Genomic DNA, 20,437 nt, shown 5'->3' with positions numbered 1-20,437 from the left:
CCGCTTCAATCTCCACTGCACACAAACCACAAACTCTCTCTCCCAAGCCCATAGTCGCCGGAGGAAGGCAATGGCGGAGGAACCGTCCGCCAAGCATCATCATGGCGAGCCGTCAGACAAGAGCAGCAACCTCGTCGACGTTCACGTCCCCAGCGAGAAGCGTGAGTACACAAGAACCCTCACAGGGTTGAGCTTCACGGCAAAGAGACGCTGGAGAATGTCTGCACCAGCGAACCAAACAAGGCCGATGAGGTGATGAGCAGGCTCAGGATGAAGGGCGGCGGCTTGTATCCGAGCTTCATCGGAGTTGATGTGGAGTTCACCAGCGACAATGAACCTCCACAGATGGCAGCAGTCCTGCAGTTGTGCGTCGAGGAACTCTGCTTGGTGTACCACATCGTAGCAGCCGCAAAATGGTAACCCATACTACTATTCATTCATTTGTTGTACTACTACTACTCACTAAAAACTTCATTAAACTAGTTTCCCAACTAGATGAACTACTATAATTTGTGAAGTGGATGCATGAGTACATGTTTCTCAACTTACATGCATTTCTGAAACTGTAAAGTTGATTGTTTCACCAGATTAGCATCTGAAAAAATGTTTATAGAATTCTGAACTTGATGCACCAAATTAATTTCTGAACTTGATGTCCTAGCATAGATTCTGATCTTGATGCACTAGTATAGTTTATAGAATTGATGTATTAAAAGATGTTTGGTGAAGTGGTATAGGTCCATATCTTGATGCACATGTTTATCAAATTAATTTCTGAACTTGATATAGAATTGATGCACAAAGATGTATCAAGCACTGGTATAGGTCTTTTATTCTACAAAAAAGAAAACTAAACTTGAATCAAGCAGCACACATATCATTGAATCTGGTAAAATGATTCTTGAATTTGGTGAAGCATTTGGTGAAGCACTGAAGATAGCAAAAAATAAAAATAACATGGTGTAGTTGAATTTAATTTCAGGACTTTGTGTACTAGTTTCTGGACTACATTCATCCATGACTTATACTATATAAGCATCTACCTCATGGATTATCACTTTCAAAACCAAAAAGCAGAAGATTTAAATATTCAGAAAAAGAAGACTAATCTTTAAATGTGTGTCTCCCCCTTGCAGGCCCAAGCGCCTCAAAGACTTCCTGCAGGAGGAGAAATTGTACACATTTGTCGGTTTCAGCATTGGAGGTGACAAGCGGATGCTAAACAAGTCTGGTTTGGAGATCAACCCCAACAACTTCATTGACATGCAGCGCAAGTGGAAAGATCCAAAGACTAGCAAATACTACAACTCCTTGGCCGATGTTGCATGCGGAATAATCCACCCATTCTACTGCGGCATGAAGAAGAAGATGGACAAGGCAGAACACAAACAATGGGGGACTAGCCCGCTACCAGACAACCTCATCACGTACGCAGGAATAGATGCGTACGCCTCGTACAAGTCATGGAAGACAATCGACAACATCATGACAGGTTGGGATATTTCAAAAGAGCAGGTGGCTGACCCCTACTACCACTGCAACTTCGCGGGATGAAGATGCATGAAAGTCTGCATTCGTGTTGCTCGCACTTCTGCCTATCCTTAATATTGTTGTTTCAGATTTGTAGTTTGCTTTCGTTATGTTGAACCAGCTACCTTATGTTATGTGTGTCAGGGTTTGAACAAGTTTGCCTATGTCTATCATGTACATCGTTTGCTTATGTCGTTCAACAAGTTTGCTAGCTTCCTATTTTGTTCATCAATCACTTGAAGTTGAAGAAGGTTGAAGTTGAAACTTGATGGCTGCCACGCAGCACTAGTCATGCAGAAACAAAAATCACACATGGATATTTTCACAACAAAACAAAAGTAGTGGCGGACTAACTAAGGACAACAGCAAATAGTAGAATTGGATGCTTAGTACAGCTTAGACATTTACGGTAGTACTATCACACTAAGAAATCAATTTTTAGTTTCAGAAGAACACTAAAAAGACTAAGTTTCAGCCGAAGACAACATTCACTACTAACAGCATCGTCCTAATAGTAGTTAGAAATTTACTGAGTACTGCAAACAGGAAAAGCAAAGAACAATCAGTACGTATTTCCTAGTCACTAGTATGCTAGGACTGAGGGTTCTGGTACACTTGAACAAATGGTACATTCATTCTACAAAATATAAAAAGGAACGGGAAGCTTCAGTTCACATTCCAAAAAACATTGACACACTAAAGAATAACAGTAATAGTACAACTGAAATGTCAGTACAACTTAGTCTATAAGGCAAGTTCTATGATCATACCAAACATTGCCTTGAGAAGAACCACAGCCTAGAAAAAAGAAGGCCAAAACTAAATCAAAAAGATATCAGTTCAACCATGGAGAAAAATCACAAGAAATACAATAGAAGCATCGGCCCACATTGACCAATGAGGCACTAGCTTCAAAGAACACAAGAAAATAAAATGATCAAAGTACCGGCACAATTGAAATCTCAGTACAACTTAGTTTATTCGGCAAGTGCTATGATGATACCAATTAATTCCTTGATAAAGAAGGCCAAGACTCAACTAAATAGATTACAGTTAAACCAAGGACAAAAATTAACAAAAAACAAACAAGAGAAGCATCGGCCCACATTGACTAGTGAAGTCATTATGAACTTTATACGTCTATCTGCTAAATGTAGCTAATTTAAACCAGTGCTTTAACTTTTGCTATGAAGTTCAACTACTAAAATTCAAGAAGTTCAAACAAAAATTTGGCTCTCAAATTTTCCTAAATTTCTTATACTTGAATAAAATCTGGCTAGAGATCACGTAACAACTTGGTCGTAAATAATTTCAATCCCCAAAAAAACTTCAGTTCTAATACATTTTATGAAATAAGTTCTACATAACAAGGAAGTGTCACTCCACTCACGCTAGATCCAAAAGTGCCATCACGACACCAAATTTTAAAAGCCTTACAATGAACGACATTACAATTCAGTACTAACATAACTATAATATAAGTATAAGAAAATAGGGTACATAAACTATAAAGGTCCAACTTAGGTTGGGACAGATGAAAATAAAATAAATCTCACTTTTCCAGCAACAACTCGTAATGAACTTGGGAAAACGTGTTTTCAGTTCAACTAGTTTACAAGACTTCAGTACAAAAAATAGAACTTAACTAGAACAAATTCCCAATGAAACATACATAAGTGATATATCACACAACTATCAAAAATCAAAGACATCCAAACACTACAATCAAAGCCTACAATGCTTTCAAGAGATATATCACACAACTATCCATTTCACTACGCGAATGAGACCATTTCTTCTATGCACCAAGAGCCAAAGGCTGAAACTCCTTGGGAAGCTCCGTCACCAGAAGCTGGTTATTCCGGTTGAACATAACTCTATATAGATCCTCATCCTTCCAATCAACAATACGAGGCCGCAAAACAATAAAACAAATTATCAAAAATCATGATACATTAAAAAGAAGAATACACAATCAGCCAAACACAGAAAAGTGAAAAGCTCAACTAGTACCCACATCATTATCTCAAATGTTCCCAACGATCTTTTTCACCATCATAGGATCCTACATACTTCAGAGTATAATGGCCACATTCATTCGCCCCTTGAAGTGGAACCTTCACAAACGTTGGTTTCTTTACAAAAAGCTCCCATTTGGGCTGTTTGCTCGCATTGTACTGAGCATCACCATACACAACCTTCATTACTTGGACCATCCTAGAGATCTGTAAAAAAAGAAAAGAAACCACACATTTCCAGGTCTAAGAAAAAGCAGAAACAAAGATGTGGAAAAATTAATCCAGTACAGATAATAAATGTCACTCACAATCTTCTCGCAGTCTTTATGATAGGTGTTCTTTGACGACGATGGTTCTTCGGATAAGGTAAAGAGTCAAGGATGTCGATGCTACTTCGGTACCGATTCATGACATATAAGGAAAATTGGTTCACTTTCTTATCCTTTGGTAAAACCATAGGCTTGAATAGAGGCATCATGATCTAAAAACAGATGACCAAAAAAGAGATGTTAAATATTCAAAATAAAAACCAGCATGACAACAAACAATTAAAACCAAAAATCAGCTAGTAGATCTCACAAGGTCGGCACTGAGCAAGTCTTCATTATATTTAACATAGCTCTTGAAATCTCTTGCTGCACTCTTCACATTAAACTCTTTATTTTCATCATCGTAAAACGTACAGTCAAGCACAACCTGCAAAAAAGCCAAAAAAGAAATAGACAGGGGAAAAGGATAAACAAAGCAAAGTATTATCAAAACTAGTAAAACAATAGGCGGTCTTGTTTAACAGAAACAAACGATCTGATTGGTTACCTTGATGAAATATGGACTCAGCAATACCCTTTTCCCAGACGCAAAATCAACATTTCTATCGGGATCTTTCTTCCAATCATCAATGAGGAAGTCCATTACATCACCCTCCATCATTTGCCCAGGTGCAAAAACTTCCCAGATGCGTTTCCCAGTGAAGCCGGTTACGTTATCATCGGGCTGAGGTATCATTGAGAATGTATTCCTGCAGCACGGACAAGAAAAAAAAGCAGGGGAAGCAAGATAAGGCATTCAGAGCCGTTCAAGTTGTATAAAAAGTAACAGTTCAGGTCACATTTATCTAGCAGTTACAAACAACAGAGGAAAAGAAGAGGAAACATAATGAGAGATACTCACTCGGCATACTTCTCACATGCTTCATCGCTAAGCAACAAATTATACAACTTGCGAGCCTTCTCCAGGTGAGGGAATTTATGAGGGTGAAGCTGCTGCACAGGGGAGCAAAACTTTATAGGAGCTCTGGGTGCACGCTTCGTGCTTGTAACATTGCCAGAATCCAAAGCAGGATCCTTCCTATCACCACCAGCTCTACGGGCCACTATCCCAACAAGTGGGGATAAACCCTTGGCAGCAGTAGCACTCCTGGTGACTCTTCCCATGCCAACAATCTTATCAAACACATCATCATCGCTGTCTATCAATTCCACAATGGGATTCTTGGGTGTAGAGGGGCTCTCTGCAAAAGCAGCCATAGAACCTTTCAGAGCTCCCAACCACCCCTTAATTACACCAGACCTTGTCTTTTCTGGAGAACGCCCCTGGCTAAGCTCAATAGATACGCGCTCGAGCTCCGAGAACTAGCTGCCAAAGATCCTGTAGTCATGCTCATCAAGATCCAGCCACTCACCTGCAAAAATAAAAAAATGAACGCATCAAGGGTAAAAGTTCAAATACATAATTCATGATAGTACCAATAAAGAAGTACAAGCTACAAAAAATTACAAAAGGACTTGCATTACGTACAAGGTTCGATGCCAAACAAACCACGAAAGTCGACATCAAACACATCACTAGTTGCACAGGTATACAGGAAAGTCTTCCTAATGTCAAGAATGTCTTCATCGCTATAATACAACATTTCAATCACTCCATCCTCCCGGCAATGATAGGTCTTGCAGCTTTGTAGCATAAAGAATCCACAATCATGCCTGTTAACAAAAGAAAATACAAAAGGGTACATCACAAATCCAAAAATACAAGAACACCACCCTCCCAGCAACAAAAACAACTAACAAAAAATCATTAAAAACGGATACTCACGTGTTTTTCTGCTGCGGCACCCGCACAAAATCGCAAGAGAAACCATCAATATGCACCGGCGAGAATGGTTTGGCCCTATCTACGCTGGACTCCTTCCAAAGCTTCTTGATGTTATATGTCATAGTCCTTAAGAATCTAACTACATCACTCCAGGTTTCATCACGCAGTGAATCAAGACACTCGAAATGATGGAACCTCAGATTCATAACAATCAAGCACCAATGCCCAGATTCTTCACTAGGCTTCATGGTAGCCGCAAATGACGGCAGATCAAAAGTAGGGAAAAGAAGCTGACAAAAAATCGCAGAGGAAAAATTAATTTAACAAATCATAATGAAATAAAAAATTCAGCCTCCAAACAATAAAATAAAAGAAGGAAATTGAAATTCAGAAGTACAAAAAAAGATAATCATAAGTTCTAATTGAGTAAGCAAAACACTACAAAAAAATATGCTACTCAAGTTAAAATTGCAACAAGCATATCAGTTCAGTTTCCTTGCGACAATAAGTTCAGCTTCAAAAAAAAATAAGCACACATCATTCATAAGTGCAGGGGTAAAAGTAGGCTGCTCAAGTTCATTCACCCACCTCCCAAACTTGCAAGAAATCAGGACAGTTCTAGTTGATGAGTACAAAAAGTTCAAGTTCACCTACTTGGTCAAAACATCAGCACCCGATCTCGTGAACCAATTTAGCACATTGGGATCAATATTTCCATCACGGATCTTGGTCTGTTGTACAAAAAGAATAGCAACAGTTAGAAAATTGGCAAAACAAGTTATCATCCTATCTACAAAGCGAAATACTCACCGTCACCCATCTGGGAACTATCAACTTGTTAGTGTCTCGGTACTTCTGACGTAGAGAATATAAAACAACGTCAACACTGTCTGAGTTGAGCATGCTAGTGGGGACAAACGCTTTAGCAATAGAACCAACATTGGCATCACATTCTTTATTTTGAAACATCGGCTTGTCACTAGCAAAACACAAAAAGAGTACATGAATTAAAACTACTGCAATAACAACAATAATCATATGAAAGAAAGAAAAAGAGACAAAAATGGTACGAGCAAAATCCCAAACTAACCGTTTTGTACGGTTCGTGCGCAACCTCGTAACAGCGAAGAAAAACATATCAACCTTAACAACATTACCATTTTCTGCTTGTAGAAAAAGAAGAAAAATAATAAGTTCAAGCACTACAAGTGAACATGCCCAAAATGCCAAAATTGAGAAGTACACCTCATTTACAAGTCCTTACCTGCACTATCAGCATTTGACGACGATGGTAGCTCCTGTGATGAGACCAATATGCCTCCAGTTACAGGGTTTGACGATGGGAGATCTTGAGAGGACACCAATATCGCTGCGCTTTCAGGGTCTGTAGAAAAAAAATCCTGGGAGGACACGAGCGCGTCAAGGGGCCAGAAGAAATTTACAGAAGTAAATCATCATCCTCAGATGGCACCTCCTCCACGCTAGAGGCATCTTGCATTGCATCACCGTAATCAAGACCTCCAGGCGGGAAATTCTCCGGCGGCAAATCTTCACAATCAGAAACATTTTCATTCCCAGCAATACCAACACCAGACGATTTGGCATCAAGTATGCTGGCAGCACCAACATCCTCATCAGCAACTTTGGTACCAACTTCGCGCCCACTACTCAATGGAACACCACGAGCATCATCTTCACCACTAACGACAGCCTCACGCTCAACATCAGACATCTGAAGAAATAAAAATTCAGAAAAAGTGATTAATATGAGAAAAACTAACAATAAAAAATAAGGTAGCAAGAGGTGCACAGAAAAACAAACCTTCGAAGCATTCACAGCAACATCATCGATCTTGCTGCTACTAACATTCAAAGTAACATCACCAACGGGCGAACAAGGCTCGTTGCCAACAACAGGACCCTGATTTCATATGTAATGAAGCAAAAAAAAACAATGCTATTATTAGCAACTATAAACACAAGGAATAAAACCATAGCAACAAAAAAGGTAGGTACCACCTGCAAACTCTTAACGGTGTGGGATGGAAAAATGAACAAGCAAGGCACATTGGTGTGCATGAAAATTCAAGAAAATATGAATAAACACAATAAAAATAAACATAAAAATAACCTTGCACTTATCAGTAGATGCATCATTAACTCCACCGTCTACAGCAACCTCAACATTATGACTAGTCTCCTGCATGAAAAGAAAAATTAATAAACAGATGAAGATGAGGAAGTTCAACTACAATACTGATAGCAGAACAACATAGTGAAAACATACAAACACCGAGGACTGGCTCACATCAACTACAGGGTGCTCCAAGCCAACGTCGTTCGTATGGTGATCAGAAACATTAGCCTAAGTACCATCATCAGCCCTGCTGTCGGTGGCAGCAGCCTCATCCTGCTCAATCTGCATGGAAGAAAAATTAATAAACATATGAAGATGAGAAAGTTCAACTACAATACTGACAGCAGAACAACATAGTAAAAATTGCAAACACCGAGGACTGACTCACATCAACAACAGGGCGCTCCAAGCCAACATCATTCATTTCGTGATCAGAAACATTAGCCTCGGTACCATCACCAGCCCTGCTGTCAGTTGCAGCAACCTCATCCTGCTCAATCTGCCTGATAACAACATCTGCACTTTCTTCATATGGCTTGCAACGAGAGTCCTGCATAGTTTTGAAACGCTTCATGTTGTTCAATAGATGAACCGAGCTCTGAACTAGACCAGCAGCACCGTCACACATATCACCAATAAAAATTCTCTCCATCTCAATATAGTCCACTGCTTCCTCAATGTTAAATTGATGACCTTCAGGAAGGATACCATTGATACAACTCAGATGCTCAACTGTCGTTGGGACCTTTTGCAGCTCAGAACACACATTACTTAAAATATGCTCAGCGCGCTCCAACGCAGAAATAGAAACATCAATACCAAAACCCTGCCTCTGTGAAGTACTAGCATTACTAGGGCCAGGGGAAACATAACCAGCACCCTCAACACCACGGCCATCTTTCAACTCATCGTGCAGAGATGAAAACTCGGGAACCTGAGACGACGGCACACTACAAAAAAAAGTCACATCCATGACATTTGGGGCTGAACGCATTTTTTTCTTCTGTCATACATATGACACTTCTATGACGATAATTGTGACAAAACCCGGTATCATCGTAGATGTGGTGGGCTCCTACTTCTATGACAAAAAATCATGACAGAAAATGGGATTTTCGTCCTGGGCGGGCCAGAGACGCAGCTGCATGACATTCTTTGGGCCGTCCATGACGGAAAAAATCATGGTAGAAGCGAGGGCGAGGAAAATTTCGGCGATTTCCCGGTTATGGTGGGAGGTCGGAGGCCGAGCGATGCGCGTTCCTCTCATACACGTACGCGCGTGTGTGTGAGGCGTTGGCTCTAACTGAACCCGAGCGAGGCGTTGGGCTCTAACTGAACCCGAGCGATTGCACCGCAGGCTACGCGTTACTGAACCCGAGTGATCGATCGATGGCTGTTAACTGAACCTGATCGAGCGATTCCTTCGCTACTGCTGCTAACTGAAGCCGATCGATGCTGCCTCTAGGATGAACAGTGAGCGTTGTGGGGGGGGGGGGTTTGGATGAACAGTGAGTGGTGGCGTTGCCTCTGGATGAATAGGACCCCATGGTGTGGTGGAGGGCTGGATGAACAGTAGACGGTGGAGGGGTGCCCGTGGAGGGGTGGTTGAACAGGACCCCGTGGTGTGGAGGGCTGGATGAACAGTAGATGGTGGAGGGGTGGTTGAACAGTAGCCGGTGGAGTAGCACGCGGTGGAGGTTGGATGAACAGGTGCCCGTGGATGCTGGAGGAGGTCGACGGTAGCCCGTGGAGGCTGGAGGAGGTCGACGGTGGAGATGAACAGTATCCCGTGGAGTCCCGTTTTGCGGTATGCCACACCTCTCCCAATGAACAGGACCCCCATTTCGACCGTAGCGCTCCAACACAAGTCTGTTTCGTCCGTTTTGCGGTACGCCACACCCCTCCCGATCAACAGGACCCCCGTTTCGATCGTAGGAGGTCCGTTTCGTCCGTTTTGCGGTACGCCACACCCCTCCCGATCAACAGGACCCCCGTTTCGACTGTAGGAGGTCCGTTTCCTCCGTTTTGCGATACGCCAGACCCCTCCCGATCAACAGGACCCCGTTCCGGACATAGGAGGTCTGTTTCCTCCGTTGTGCGGTACGCCAGGCCTCTTTTCCATCGCCTGTTCCGTCCAAGCCCTCCCGGTGAACACGACCACACATTCCATTCCGACCCAGCAGGTTAGCTCCCACGCGTTCCGTTGCCTCCCGATGAACACGATGCATTCCGTTGCCTCCCCATGAACACGACGCATTCCGTTGCCTCCCCATGAACACGGCGATGACACTGTTTCTCCGTTCCGACCCAGCCATGTACACGAGCCCTGGCCATACGTATGCGCGAGTTGGTGTTCGAAACCCCGCCCGTATGTACACATATGTGGCCATATTTTCTTTCTTGCACCCTGGACGATGTACGTACGTGTACATGTTACGTGCGTGCCTCTACTACGACACGTACGCGCCTCTACTACGACACGTGCATGCCTCTACATCCACCAGTATATATGTACGTACATGTTCGCGACCAGAATGACAACGCTACGTACGGTTCAACCAGGTGGGTCCCGACTGTCAGGCACTTCCTTGCCTGCAAAGATGTAGCTGGTGGTTCCCAGCAGTCAGGGGGGCGAATCGTTTTTTTTGCCTGGACGTACTTCCTTGCGTGCGAAGATGTAGCTGGTGGGTCTCAGCAGTCTGGGGCAAACATTTTTTTCGCGAAATACGATGGCCTATCCAGTGGGTCCCCGCTGTTAGGTGGAGGAATAATTATTTTGCACATAATAAGGAGGCACTTCCTTGTTGCGGCCGTGGACCCAGCTGTCAGCCTCTCCACGTACAGTGCACGTCTGATGGAAGCCGTTCCTTGACCATGTTGACCACGCCGCACCGAGAGCACTAGGGCGATGGACGACGGCGAGGCCTAAGAAGGGGACGACGCGGAGCCGGGGAAGACGCGGCAGTGGATGCCCACGCATAGAGGAGTACGAGGGTTCACTGGTTCGCTGCGGTGTGAGGCTGCCATCGCCGCAGAATAACAGGGGGTGTGGGTGAGTAGAGGGATGGCCTGGCCAGCGGTGGGAGTAGTAGGGGGCGGTGAGGCCTTCGCCGCGTCGCAGCCGGCCACGGGAGGCAGGAGCACGAGGCACGACCAGCACTGGTTTGGGCGGCTGGAGCAAGAAGACCAGAGGTTGAAGAAGCACTACGGCCGTTGGATGGACATCGTACGGTCACTGGAGCTAGAATCGTGCATATTGACTAAGTTGACAAAGCCCTCTGTCCCCGTCAACTTTGTAGGCCCACAAGTCAGCCTGCCACTATACTGGGTCCCAGCTAACAAGGGGAGTATTCATTTTTTTGTGCGTAATAAGGAGGCACTTCCTTGCGTGCGAAGATATAGCTGGTGGGTCCGAGCTGTCAGCGGCGGTAATGTTTTTTTTCACAAAATACAGAGGCCCTTTCGGTGGGTCCCTGTTGTCAGGTGGAGGAATCATTATTTTGCGCATAATAAGGAGGCATTTCCTTGCATGCGGCCATGGACCCAGCTGTCGGCCTCTCCACGTATAGTCCACTTTAGATGCATGTCGGTCGTTGACCACGTTGACCAGGCCGTGCCGAGAGCACCAGGGCGGTGGACGAAGCGAGGCCTAGGAAGGGAACGACACAGAGGCAGGGAAGACTCGACAGTTCTTTCCTACGCGGAGGGGAGTACGACTGTATGAGGGTTTATTGGTTCGTCTGCCATCGCCGGAGAATAACATCAGGTGTGGGTGAGTAGAGGGATTGCTAGGCCAGCGATGGGAGTACAGTGGGGCGGTGAGGCATGCGCGGCAGCACAGCCGGCCGTGGGGAGGAGGGAGCAGGCAGTCCCGCCGGCGCTTGTTTGAGCGGCTGGAGCAGGAAGAGCAGAGACTGAAGAAGCACGGCGGTCGTTGGATGGACATCCAATAGTCAGTGTTTGTGCGTCAACCTTTTTTTAGGAAAGCCTCAAATCTATGGAAAACAGCATACAGCCCATCTGCCATTATTTCTAATAATTTACATCCCATTTGCTAATTCTTAAGGTTTTTTTGGAGCCCATATTCTTTTTGTTAGCATTACAGCCCATATTGTGGCCACGGTTAAAAAATTATACGAAATTTTGCATATTTCGGTGCGGTCCGAACTATTTTTAATCCCGAAATTTTGACTCACATTCAAACTGATTTTAAAAATAAATGTATATCAATATAAAATCCAACAAATTCTCCACACATAAAAATTAATGTAATTTAAAATCTTGAAATGAAAAAAAGATATTTGAAACTAATTGCCGGTTTGATGTGTTTTAAAAATGTACAACCCATTTCTCATTGCTGATGGGCCATTTTCTCGGCCAGCTGAATGAAAGCTCTCCTCGGCTTGAAAGATTTGCAGCCCAACAGGCCTGACAAAGTGACTTACTTGGCAAATCACAAAAAAACTTGACTGGGGTCGTGGACCCAACTGTCAGCCTCTCCACGTACAATACTCTTCCGATGGAAGTCGTTCCTTGACCACGTTGACCATGCCGCGCGGAGAGCACCACGGCGGTGGACGACGGCGAGGCCTAGGAAGGAGATGACGCAGAGCCGGGGAAGACGCGGCAGTGGAAGCCTGCGCGGAGAGGAGTACGAGGGTTCACTGGTTTAGCTGCGGTGTGAGGCTGCCGTCGCCGCAGTGCCTGGCCAACGGTGGGAATAGTAGGGGGCGGTGAGGCCTTTGCGGTAGCACAGCCGGCCACGGGAGGCAGGAGCATGCGACACGACCGGCGCTGCTTTGGGCGGCTGGAGCAAGAAGACCAGAGGTTGAAGAAGCACTACGGCCGTTGGATGGACATCGTACGGTCACTAGAGCTAGAATCGTTCATATTGACTAAGTTGACAAAGCCCTTCGTCCCCGTCAACTTAGTACGCCCACAAGTCAGCCTCCCACCAAGGTGGGTCCCAGCTAGCCGGGGGAGTATTCATTTTTTTTGTGTAATAAGGAGGCACTTCCGTTGGGTCCGAGCTGACAATGGGGGAACGTTTTTTTCGCAAAATACGGTGGCCCGTCCGGTGGGTCCTAGCAGTCAGGGGGAAACAATTTTTTTTCGCAAAATACTGGTGGCCCGTCCGGTGGGTCCCCGCTGTCAGGTGGAGGAATAATTATTTTCCGCGTAATAAGGAGGCACTTCCTTGCGGCTGCCGTGGACCCAGCTGTCAGCCTCTCCACGTACAGTACTCTTACGATGGAAGTCGGTCGTTGACCACATTAACCACGCCGCGCCGAGAGCACCACGGCGGTGGACGACGGCGAGGCCTAGGAAGGGGACGACACGGAGCCGAGCAAGACGCGGTAGTGGATGCCCACGCGGAGAGGAGTACGAGCATTCACTGGTTCGACTGCGGTGTGAGGCTGCCGTCACCGCAGAATAACATGGGGTGTGGGTGAGTGGAGGGATGCCCTGGCCAGTGGTGGGGGTAGTATGGGGGCGGTGAGGCCTCCGCGGTAGCACAGCCGACCACGGGAGGCAGGAGTAGGCGGCACGACCGGCGCTACTTTGGGCGGCTGGAGCAAGAAGATCAGAGGTTGAAGAAGCACTATGGCCATTGGATGGACATCATACGGTCACTGGAGTATTGACTAAGTTGACAAAGCCCTCCGTCGCCGTCAACTTAGTAGGCCCACAAGTCAGCCCAACAATATGGTGGGTCCCAGCTAGTAGGGGGGTATTCATTTTTTTGGGCGTAATAAGGAGGCACTTCCTTGCGTGCGAAGATATAGCTGGTGGGTCCGACTTGTCAGCGGGGGGAACATTTTTTTTGCGAAATACAGAGGCCCTTCCTGTGGGTCCTAGCTGTCAGGTGGAGGAATCATTATTTTGCGTGTAATAAGGAGGCATTTCCTTGCGTGCGGCCGTGGACCTAGCTGTCAGCCTCTCCACATACAATCCACTTCCGATGGATGTCGTTCATTGAGCACATTGACCAGGCCGCGCCGAGAGCACCAGGGCGGTGGACGATGGCAAGGCCTAGGAAGGGAACGACACGAAGCCAGGGAATACTCGTCTATTGTTTCCCACGTGGAGGAGTACGAGGGTTTACTGGTTCGTCTGCCGTCACCGCAGAATAACAACATGTGTGGGTGAGTAGAGGGATGGCTAGGCCAGCGATGGGAGTACGGTGGGGCCGTGAGGCCTGCGCGGCAGATAGCCGGCCGCGGGAGGAGGGAGCAGGCAGTCCCGCCGGCGCTTGTTTGAGTGGCTGGAGCATGAAGAGTAGAGATTGAAGAAGCATGACAGCCGTTGGATGGACATCCAACAGTCACTGCTCTCGTATGTTGACTAAGTTGATAGGGCGTTGCGTGTGCGTCAACCTTTTTTTTATGAAAGCATACGCGTCAACCTATAGTTGGCGCACAAGTCAGCCTCAAATCTGTGGAAAATAGCATACAGCCCATCTTCCATTATTTCTAATAATGTACAGCCCATTTGCTAATTCTTAAGAATTTTTTTGGAGCCCATCTTCTTTTTGTTAGCATTACACCCCATATTGTGGCCATGGTTAAAAAGTATACAAAATTTTGCATATTTCGGTGTGGTCAACTATTTTTAATCCAGAAATATCGATTCACATTCAAACTATTTTGAAAACTAATTTATATAAATATAAAATCCAAATAATTGTCCACGCATAAACATCAATGGAATTTAAGATCTTGTAATGAAAAAAATTGAAACTAATTCCCGGTTTGATGTGTTTTAAAAATGTACAGCCCATTTCTGGGCAAACCGAATGAAACTCCCCTCGTCTTGAAAGATTTGCAGCCCAGCAGGGCCGATAAAGCAAGTAGGCCTTGTTTGGGTATTTCTTTTAAAAAAATAGAACTGGTCTAGACATTTTCAGCAAGAAAAAAACACAACTGGGCTCATGATGTGGTAAACATAAATAAAACCATGGCTAGACGGGCCATAGCCCCCGCACAGCCCCGTTGTTACCCTGATCCGTCGCTAAAACCAGTATAAATAACAACTGCTTGTTCCTCAAAAAAAACTGTGCGACTTGTTGGGTCCCTGGTGTCAGCCGCTCGTAGTGTAATTCTCTCATTTATTGACTATGTTGACAATGGTGTGAGCCCCAGATGTCCAACCATTAGGAGGAACCATGTTTTTGGGCTTGTACTATAGAGGCACTTGCTTGCGTACTGCCATGATGCTAGTGGGTCCCTACTGTCATCCTCTCCACGTACAGTCATCTCCTTGTTCCTCTCGGTTGTTGACGATGTTGACAACGGAAGAGGGCGGTGCACTGCACATGGCGAGCGAACCAAGGCCGTAAGGCGGAGGACGACGGCGAGGCCACGGACGGAACGAACAAGAGTCATTGAAGATGCGTCGGTCCAGTCGCAGGCGGAGGGGAGTACGAGGGTTGACTGGTTCGGGCGCGGGTGCGTGTTGGGGCTGACGTCGCCGGAGAATAACAGGACGTGTGGGGGAATAAAGGGAGGGACTGGCCAACTTTGGAGGGTACGTACGGTAGGGCGGCGGAGGCGCAGCCAGCCATGGGAGGCGGGAGCAGGCAGAGCCGACGGGGTGGTTTGGTTTGGGCGGCTGGAGGAAGAAGAAGACAAGAGATAGAAGATACACGACAGATGTTGGATGTCAATCCAACGGCTGGTAGGCAGAATCGTTTGTTGACTGGCTAGTAAGTCGACACCACCTTGGATAGGCTATTTCCTCACGGGTCCCAAATGTCAGAATCCAAATCTATCACGGTCATGCAGCCTTTCCTATGTAAATTTACAGCCCATTTGATGTGCTAGTTCGAAATAAGTTTGTGGGTGCTGGTGGGGGCTAATCACTTGGCTTCTGTAATGCACAGCGAGCTCAAGAAGCCGGCGAGAGTGATGCCATTTTCCTTGTTTCAAAGAAAATATGACAGTCACAGCTGAGTTAAAAAGGGCAGGAACATCTAACTCCAGCTTACAAACTGTACAAAAGCACGAGGGTTAATTGTTCATCAGGTTTACAAAAAAAACTAGATTGAAAAGGGCAACAACATCTAACTCCACCACTGTTTTCGGCAGTCACAGTCAAATGGATCGGTCAGGTCCATAGAATGAACATCCTGGGTCGCAAAATTTACTGGATTATGACCACAATATGTTGTAAATAGACGCCTGACACATTCAGAAGCTCTTTTGCCCACTTGAAACTCCTTTTTTTGCTCTTCGACATACCCATCCGTCAATTCAGTAAATATATGGGCTTTTGAATTGATTTTACTATTTACTAGTGTGGATGGGCTATTTTTTCTTGGGCCCAGAGAAACAATTACTACTAGTACAGTGGGGACACTCTACATCTACCCAGAAAAACAATTACTACTAGTACAGTGGAGACACTCTACCGCTTCTGCCTCCTCCTAGGTCATTGAAACGTCTCCCTCTACTGAATGCCGTTATACTTTTGTTCACCGACATGCAGGCCATGCAGCGCGTAGGCTCAAATGCCACCCACCAAATTAGAAGGCAGTATGCAGGTGGAGAGTCACCCCGGTCGTAGCATGGCGGTAACGAGCCATCGTATCACAAAACCCCACCTCCCCGCAGTCTAAATTTGACGGACGAAGCAACCATCATTTCGCTCTTCGCTGAATCCCCTTCTCCCTCACCGTCTTCAAGAAAGGTGTCAGTGTCAAAACTGGCGGATCTTGGGTAGGGGGTCCCGAACTGTGCATCTAAGATCGATGGTAACAGGAGGCAGGGGACACGATGTTTTACCCAGGTTCGGGCCCTCTTGATGGAGGTAATACCCTACGTCCTGCTTGATTGATATTGATGATATGAGTATTACAAGAGTTGATCTACCACGAGATCGTAGAGGCTAAACCCTAGAAGCTAGCCTATGGTATGATTATATGTATATCATATATGGACTAGCCTGGCCTTGGTTTATATAATACACCAGAGGCCTAAGATAACAAGAGTCTTAGCCGAATACGCCGGTGGGGAGGAGTCCTTGTCTTGATCACCAAGTCTTGTGGAATCTTCCATGTATGCGGCAACTGTCCGAACTAGCCCATGAGTATACGGCCATGGGGGTCCTCGTCCCAATCTAATGGATCGGGAGATGACGCGGTGAGTACCCCCTAGTCCAGGACACTGTCAGTAGCCCCCTGAACTGGTCTTCAAGTTAGGGACGCTCCTCAATTATTCCGAACTGTTCTTCATCTTCGGTTGTCGGTCTTGAAAACTGGTTCAACAAATCTTCTCATCTTCGATCTTCAGGATTGCCGAAATGCATTCGACGGGTTTACACGTCGGGTATCCAAGGAGCCCCTTTAAGTTTCCGGCCTTTATCAATGCCTTGTTATTTTTATGCCACACCTCGGGTTTGAAGTTGTTCCCGGGAGGCAGTGTCCTCTTGCATCCGAGCTCCAACACCGGACTGCATTCGAGGTATCTTTTGCAGCCGAGCACCAATGCCGGACTGCTTCCGAGCTCCAACGCCAAAATGTATCCGAGCTCCAACGCCGGACTGTGTCCAAGCTCCAACACCGGACTATATCCAAGATGTCATAGATCATCTTGGTCCAAAAAAAGTTGAAGGAGTTTAGCTGAGCTTAATGCCGGAAATGTCCTCTATGGAGCCAGCCACTAGTGCCCGAGCTTTATGCCGGACTGCTTCCGCGGTGGTGCACCACCCCGACTGTGGGCCGATTTTTGTCAATATTTTTTATTGGTGCAATTTATTCTCTGCCGAGATATATAGCCAGTAGCCCTCAAGGTGTGTATCGGTTTAAAACCCGAGATGCACTTGAAGGATGATGTAAGACCGCTGATCCCAGTAGCCGCTGAGACTTAGGTTGATTTACAAAATCGGCCTGAGGATCAAGTCCTAGCTCGGCAGAATACTTAGGGACACAAAAAGAGGCGTGCTCAGTCCTCGAGACTCAGGTTGGGTGCGGCCGACCAACCTGAGGATCAAAATCTCCTTGGCAACTGTATTGCACTTAAAATTTTCTGCATTGAACAGGCAATGCAGTAGCCCCCGAGACACTGGTCGGGTGGCAACGCCAGATCAGGGGATCGATGTGCGCCTTTAATATGTTTAAATAATAAGCCCGAAGCCCAGTAGCCCCCGATCCTTAATGCGGGTACAAGTGGCCGAATTAAGGATCGATATCCATAGTAAAATCACAAATTGTGTGTAATGACTCTATGTGTCCAAGTACTTTACATCATTAATGCTCGGATCTGCATTGTACAAAACTTTGTTGACCGACCATCGGCTTCCACCTCCTCAGCTAGTAGCCGAGGAGTGTTTGTCCTACTTTATAAGGCCTTTATAAGGGCAAAGATTTACGACAAACAAGGCAATCTGGCCATATGGTTTTATAAACAAAGGTACGTAGAGAGACATGTTATATTACTGTTTAACAAAAGAAATGTCTTTCCAAAGAAAATAGTCCCACTATCTGTCCCTTTCTTTGGGTTGTCATGCTAAGCATGATCATGAAACCTTAGCTCTAATGTAAGAGCAAAATATTGAGGATTTTAGTTTGGGGGGGCAGTTACTAGCCCCCGGTAGTGTTCGGCGACAGTCGAGGTCAAGCCGTAAACACTTTGGCCAATGTTATGAATGGCCCGTCATTTAATACAGTCATCGGATCGCTGACCAGTTTACGCTTATTGTGACAGTCAGTTTTCGGCTTTCTCCATTGAGGTGCTTAACCAAGTGAGCTGGAAGCACAATCGCAGTGGTTCTCCCTTTGCACACCTAGCCGAACAGAGCGTAATGTAGGAGGCAAGTGCAGGAGACGGGCAACCCAACTATCGACCGAAGACACAATTCGACACCGATGCATATATAGCAATATCCAAGAATGTTTTTGTCGAATCTCTAAAGGTGTCCGACGTTGCACTGTGAGACTTGTGCCGGAAACACATAAATAGTTTAAAAGTGCCATTAGCTTGGAAAACCAAAAAACGTCAGTAAAAACTTGACGTCCGAACAAGATCAAGTGTTCGGTGCAAATCTGAAAATTGGGGAAAAAATTGTGCTTCTGTCATGCATTAATATGACACATCAGATCTCAAGACTTCAAGCGGGTCAGCCAACGGCTGCAGCCTCCTATCCCGAAGGTAGAGTGCTTCTCGTTAGACCAGTTTAGCGAACTAAACTCGAGCGATCACTAAAGAGAAAATGGGTTATCTGGCTATTGACCACACACTCGTGTCGAAAAAGGAGTGGTAGAAAAATACTTTGCAATGACCAAGAAGAAAACACATTTACTATAAAATAGCTCATATAAATTTTAGGAGCCCCCAAGTGACTTGGGTAAAAGAATTTTATGTATAATGATTGTATGTACCAAAGTACTTATATCATATTTGTGTTCACCCGAACTTTAATCACGTCTTAACCGACCGTCGGCTTCTCCCTCTTCGGCCAAGGGCCAAAAAGTGTCATGTACTCTGCCTGTCGAGAGTATCGACGGTGTTTCCGATGACCAGGCAATCAGGCCATAAGGCTGTAACAGACAAAGCGCGCTGAGGGAACTTATGCTATATTACTAACAAAGTGTAAGAAGCATCTTCGAAGAAAATAGTACCCCCACCGATACCTTTCTTCGGTGCTCATTATTACTATGAGACTTGTGCAATAGATTTTTTGTACTCATGAGTTCCGTTGTGTGCCAACCATGATTGAAAAGAATAAGAGCGCTAGCTTTCAGCTTCACCCAGTATGAGGTCAGAGCTCGGAGGACCCGGTCTTGACAATCGCAGAGGTGCTCCCTTTACTCCCTAGCCGAACAATCGGGAACGTAGGGGTACGCACAGGAGCCAGGCAACCCAGCTTGCAAATCGCTTAAGTCAATATGGTGCATATTGTGGCGTAATACACGAACAAGGAACGAAGCCGTACAAGTATAATCATATGCAAGAGGAAAAAGCTTCATGAAGGAAGCCCCCAAGTAAATGGGGTATTTGAATTTGCATGTCACAAACAAAGTTTTGACAAGGAGATTTTTTACAAGCAACTTTTTTCCAAAAAAGTATAATGCTTGGTCGAACCGAACACAAGTTAAAAATCAAAACTTTGAGCATGAAAGCAACTTAGCTGATTAATGTGTTCGGCATTGATGACGCGGTCCGAGCTTGATGCGGGACAAGGTTCCATCCCCCAACCCGGTCCCGAGGTGGCGGAGCGGAGAGCTCGACACGCCGAAGTGGTGACATAGCACGGTCAATGCAGGCCGGCCGAGTGATGCCGAAGTCCCCGGCATGGGGTAATGAAGTGTTGACGAAGCCCCCCATCTAGCCGAGGTGGCGTGGTATGTCAATACGCCAAGTTGACGATACTGCCCAACCCGGATTATTTTCCTGTGCACAAGAAGTGATGCAAACCGGAGATAAAAAAGTCGATGCATAATAAATTATTTATGCAAAGTGAGTAATAAAAGAAATATGGGCTGATGCCAAAGTCAATGTCGATGCAGGGCGTCGGCATGATGCGGTAAAGGCATGGCAAAGCCTGAATTCACATGTCGGTCCGAGTTCCGGATGCGGCATTCGCCGGACTATGTACGGAGACTGACCGAACCACCATGCGACCTCGTTAATGCGGCCACCATTTGATAGACCTATGTACA

General features: G+C 45.7%; 1 protein-coding gene across 1 annotated transcript; it reads left to right on the top strand.

Annotated features, from left to right (window-relative positions):
- Positions 1-70: 70 nt before the first annotated feature.
- On the top strand, positions 71-1,554 carry LOC147984234 (uncharacterized). Its single transcript, XM_087541016.1, has 3 exons — positions 71-161; positions 206-416; positions 1,137-1,554. Exons 1-3 carry the CDS (start codon positions 71-73, stop codon positions 1,552-1,554), a joined length of 720 nt encoding a protein of 239 aa, XP_087397142.1.
- The last annotated feature ends 18,883 nt before the right edge of the window (positions 1,555-20,437 follow it).

This window comes from Triticum urartu, chromosome 2A (genome assembly GCF_056163025.1).
Source record: "Triticum urartu cultivar PI428250 chromosome 2A, HENAU_Tu73, whole genome shotgun sequence".
Lineage (NCBI taxonomy): Eukaryota > Viridiplantae > Streptophyta > Magnoliopsida > Poales > Poaceae > Triticum > Triticum urartu.
This window is presented reverse-complemented; position numbering and strand designations above follow the sequence as displayed.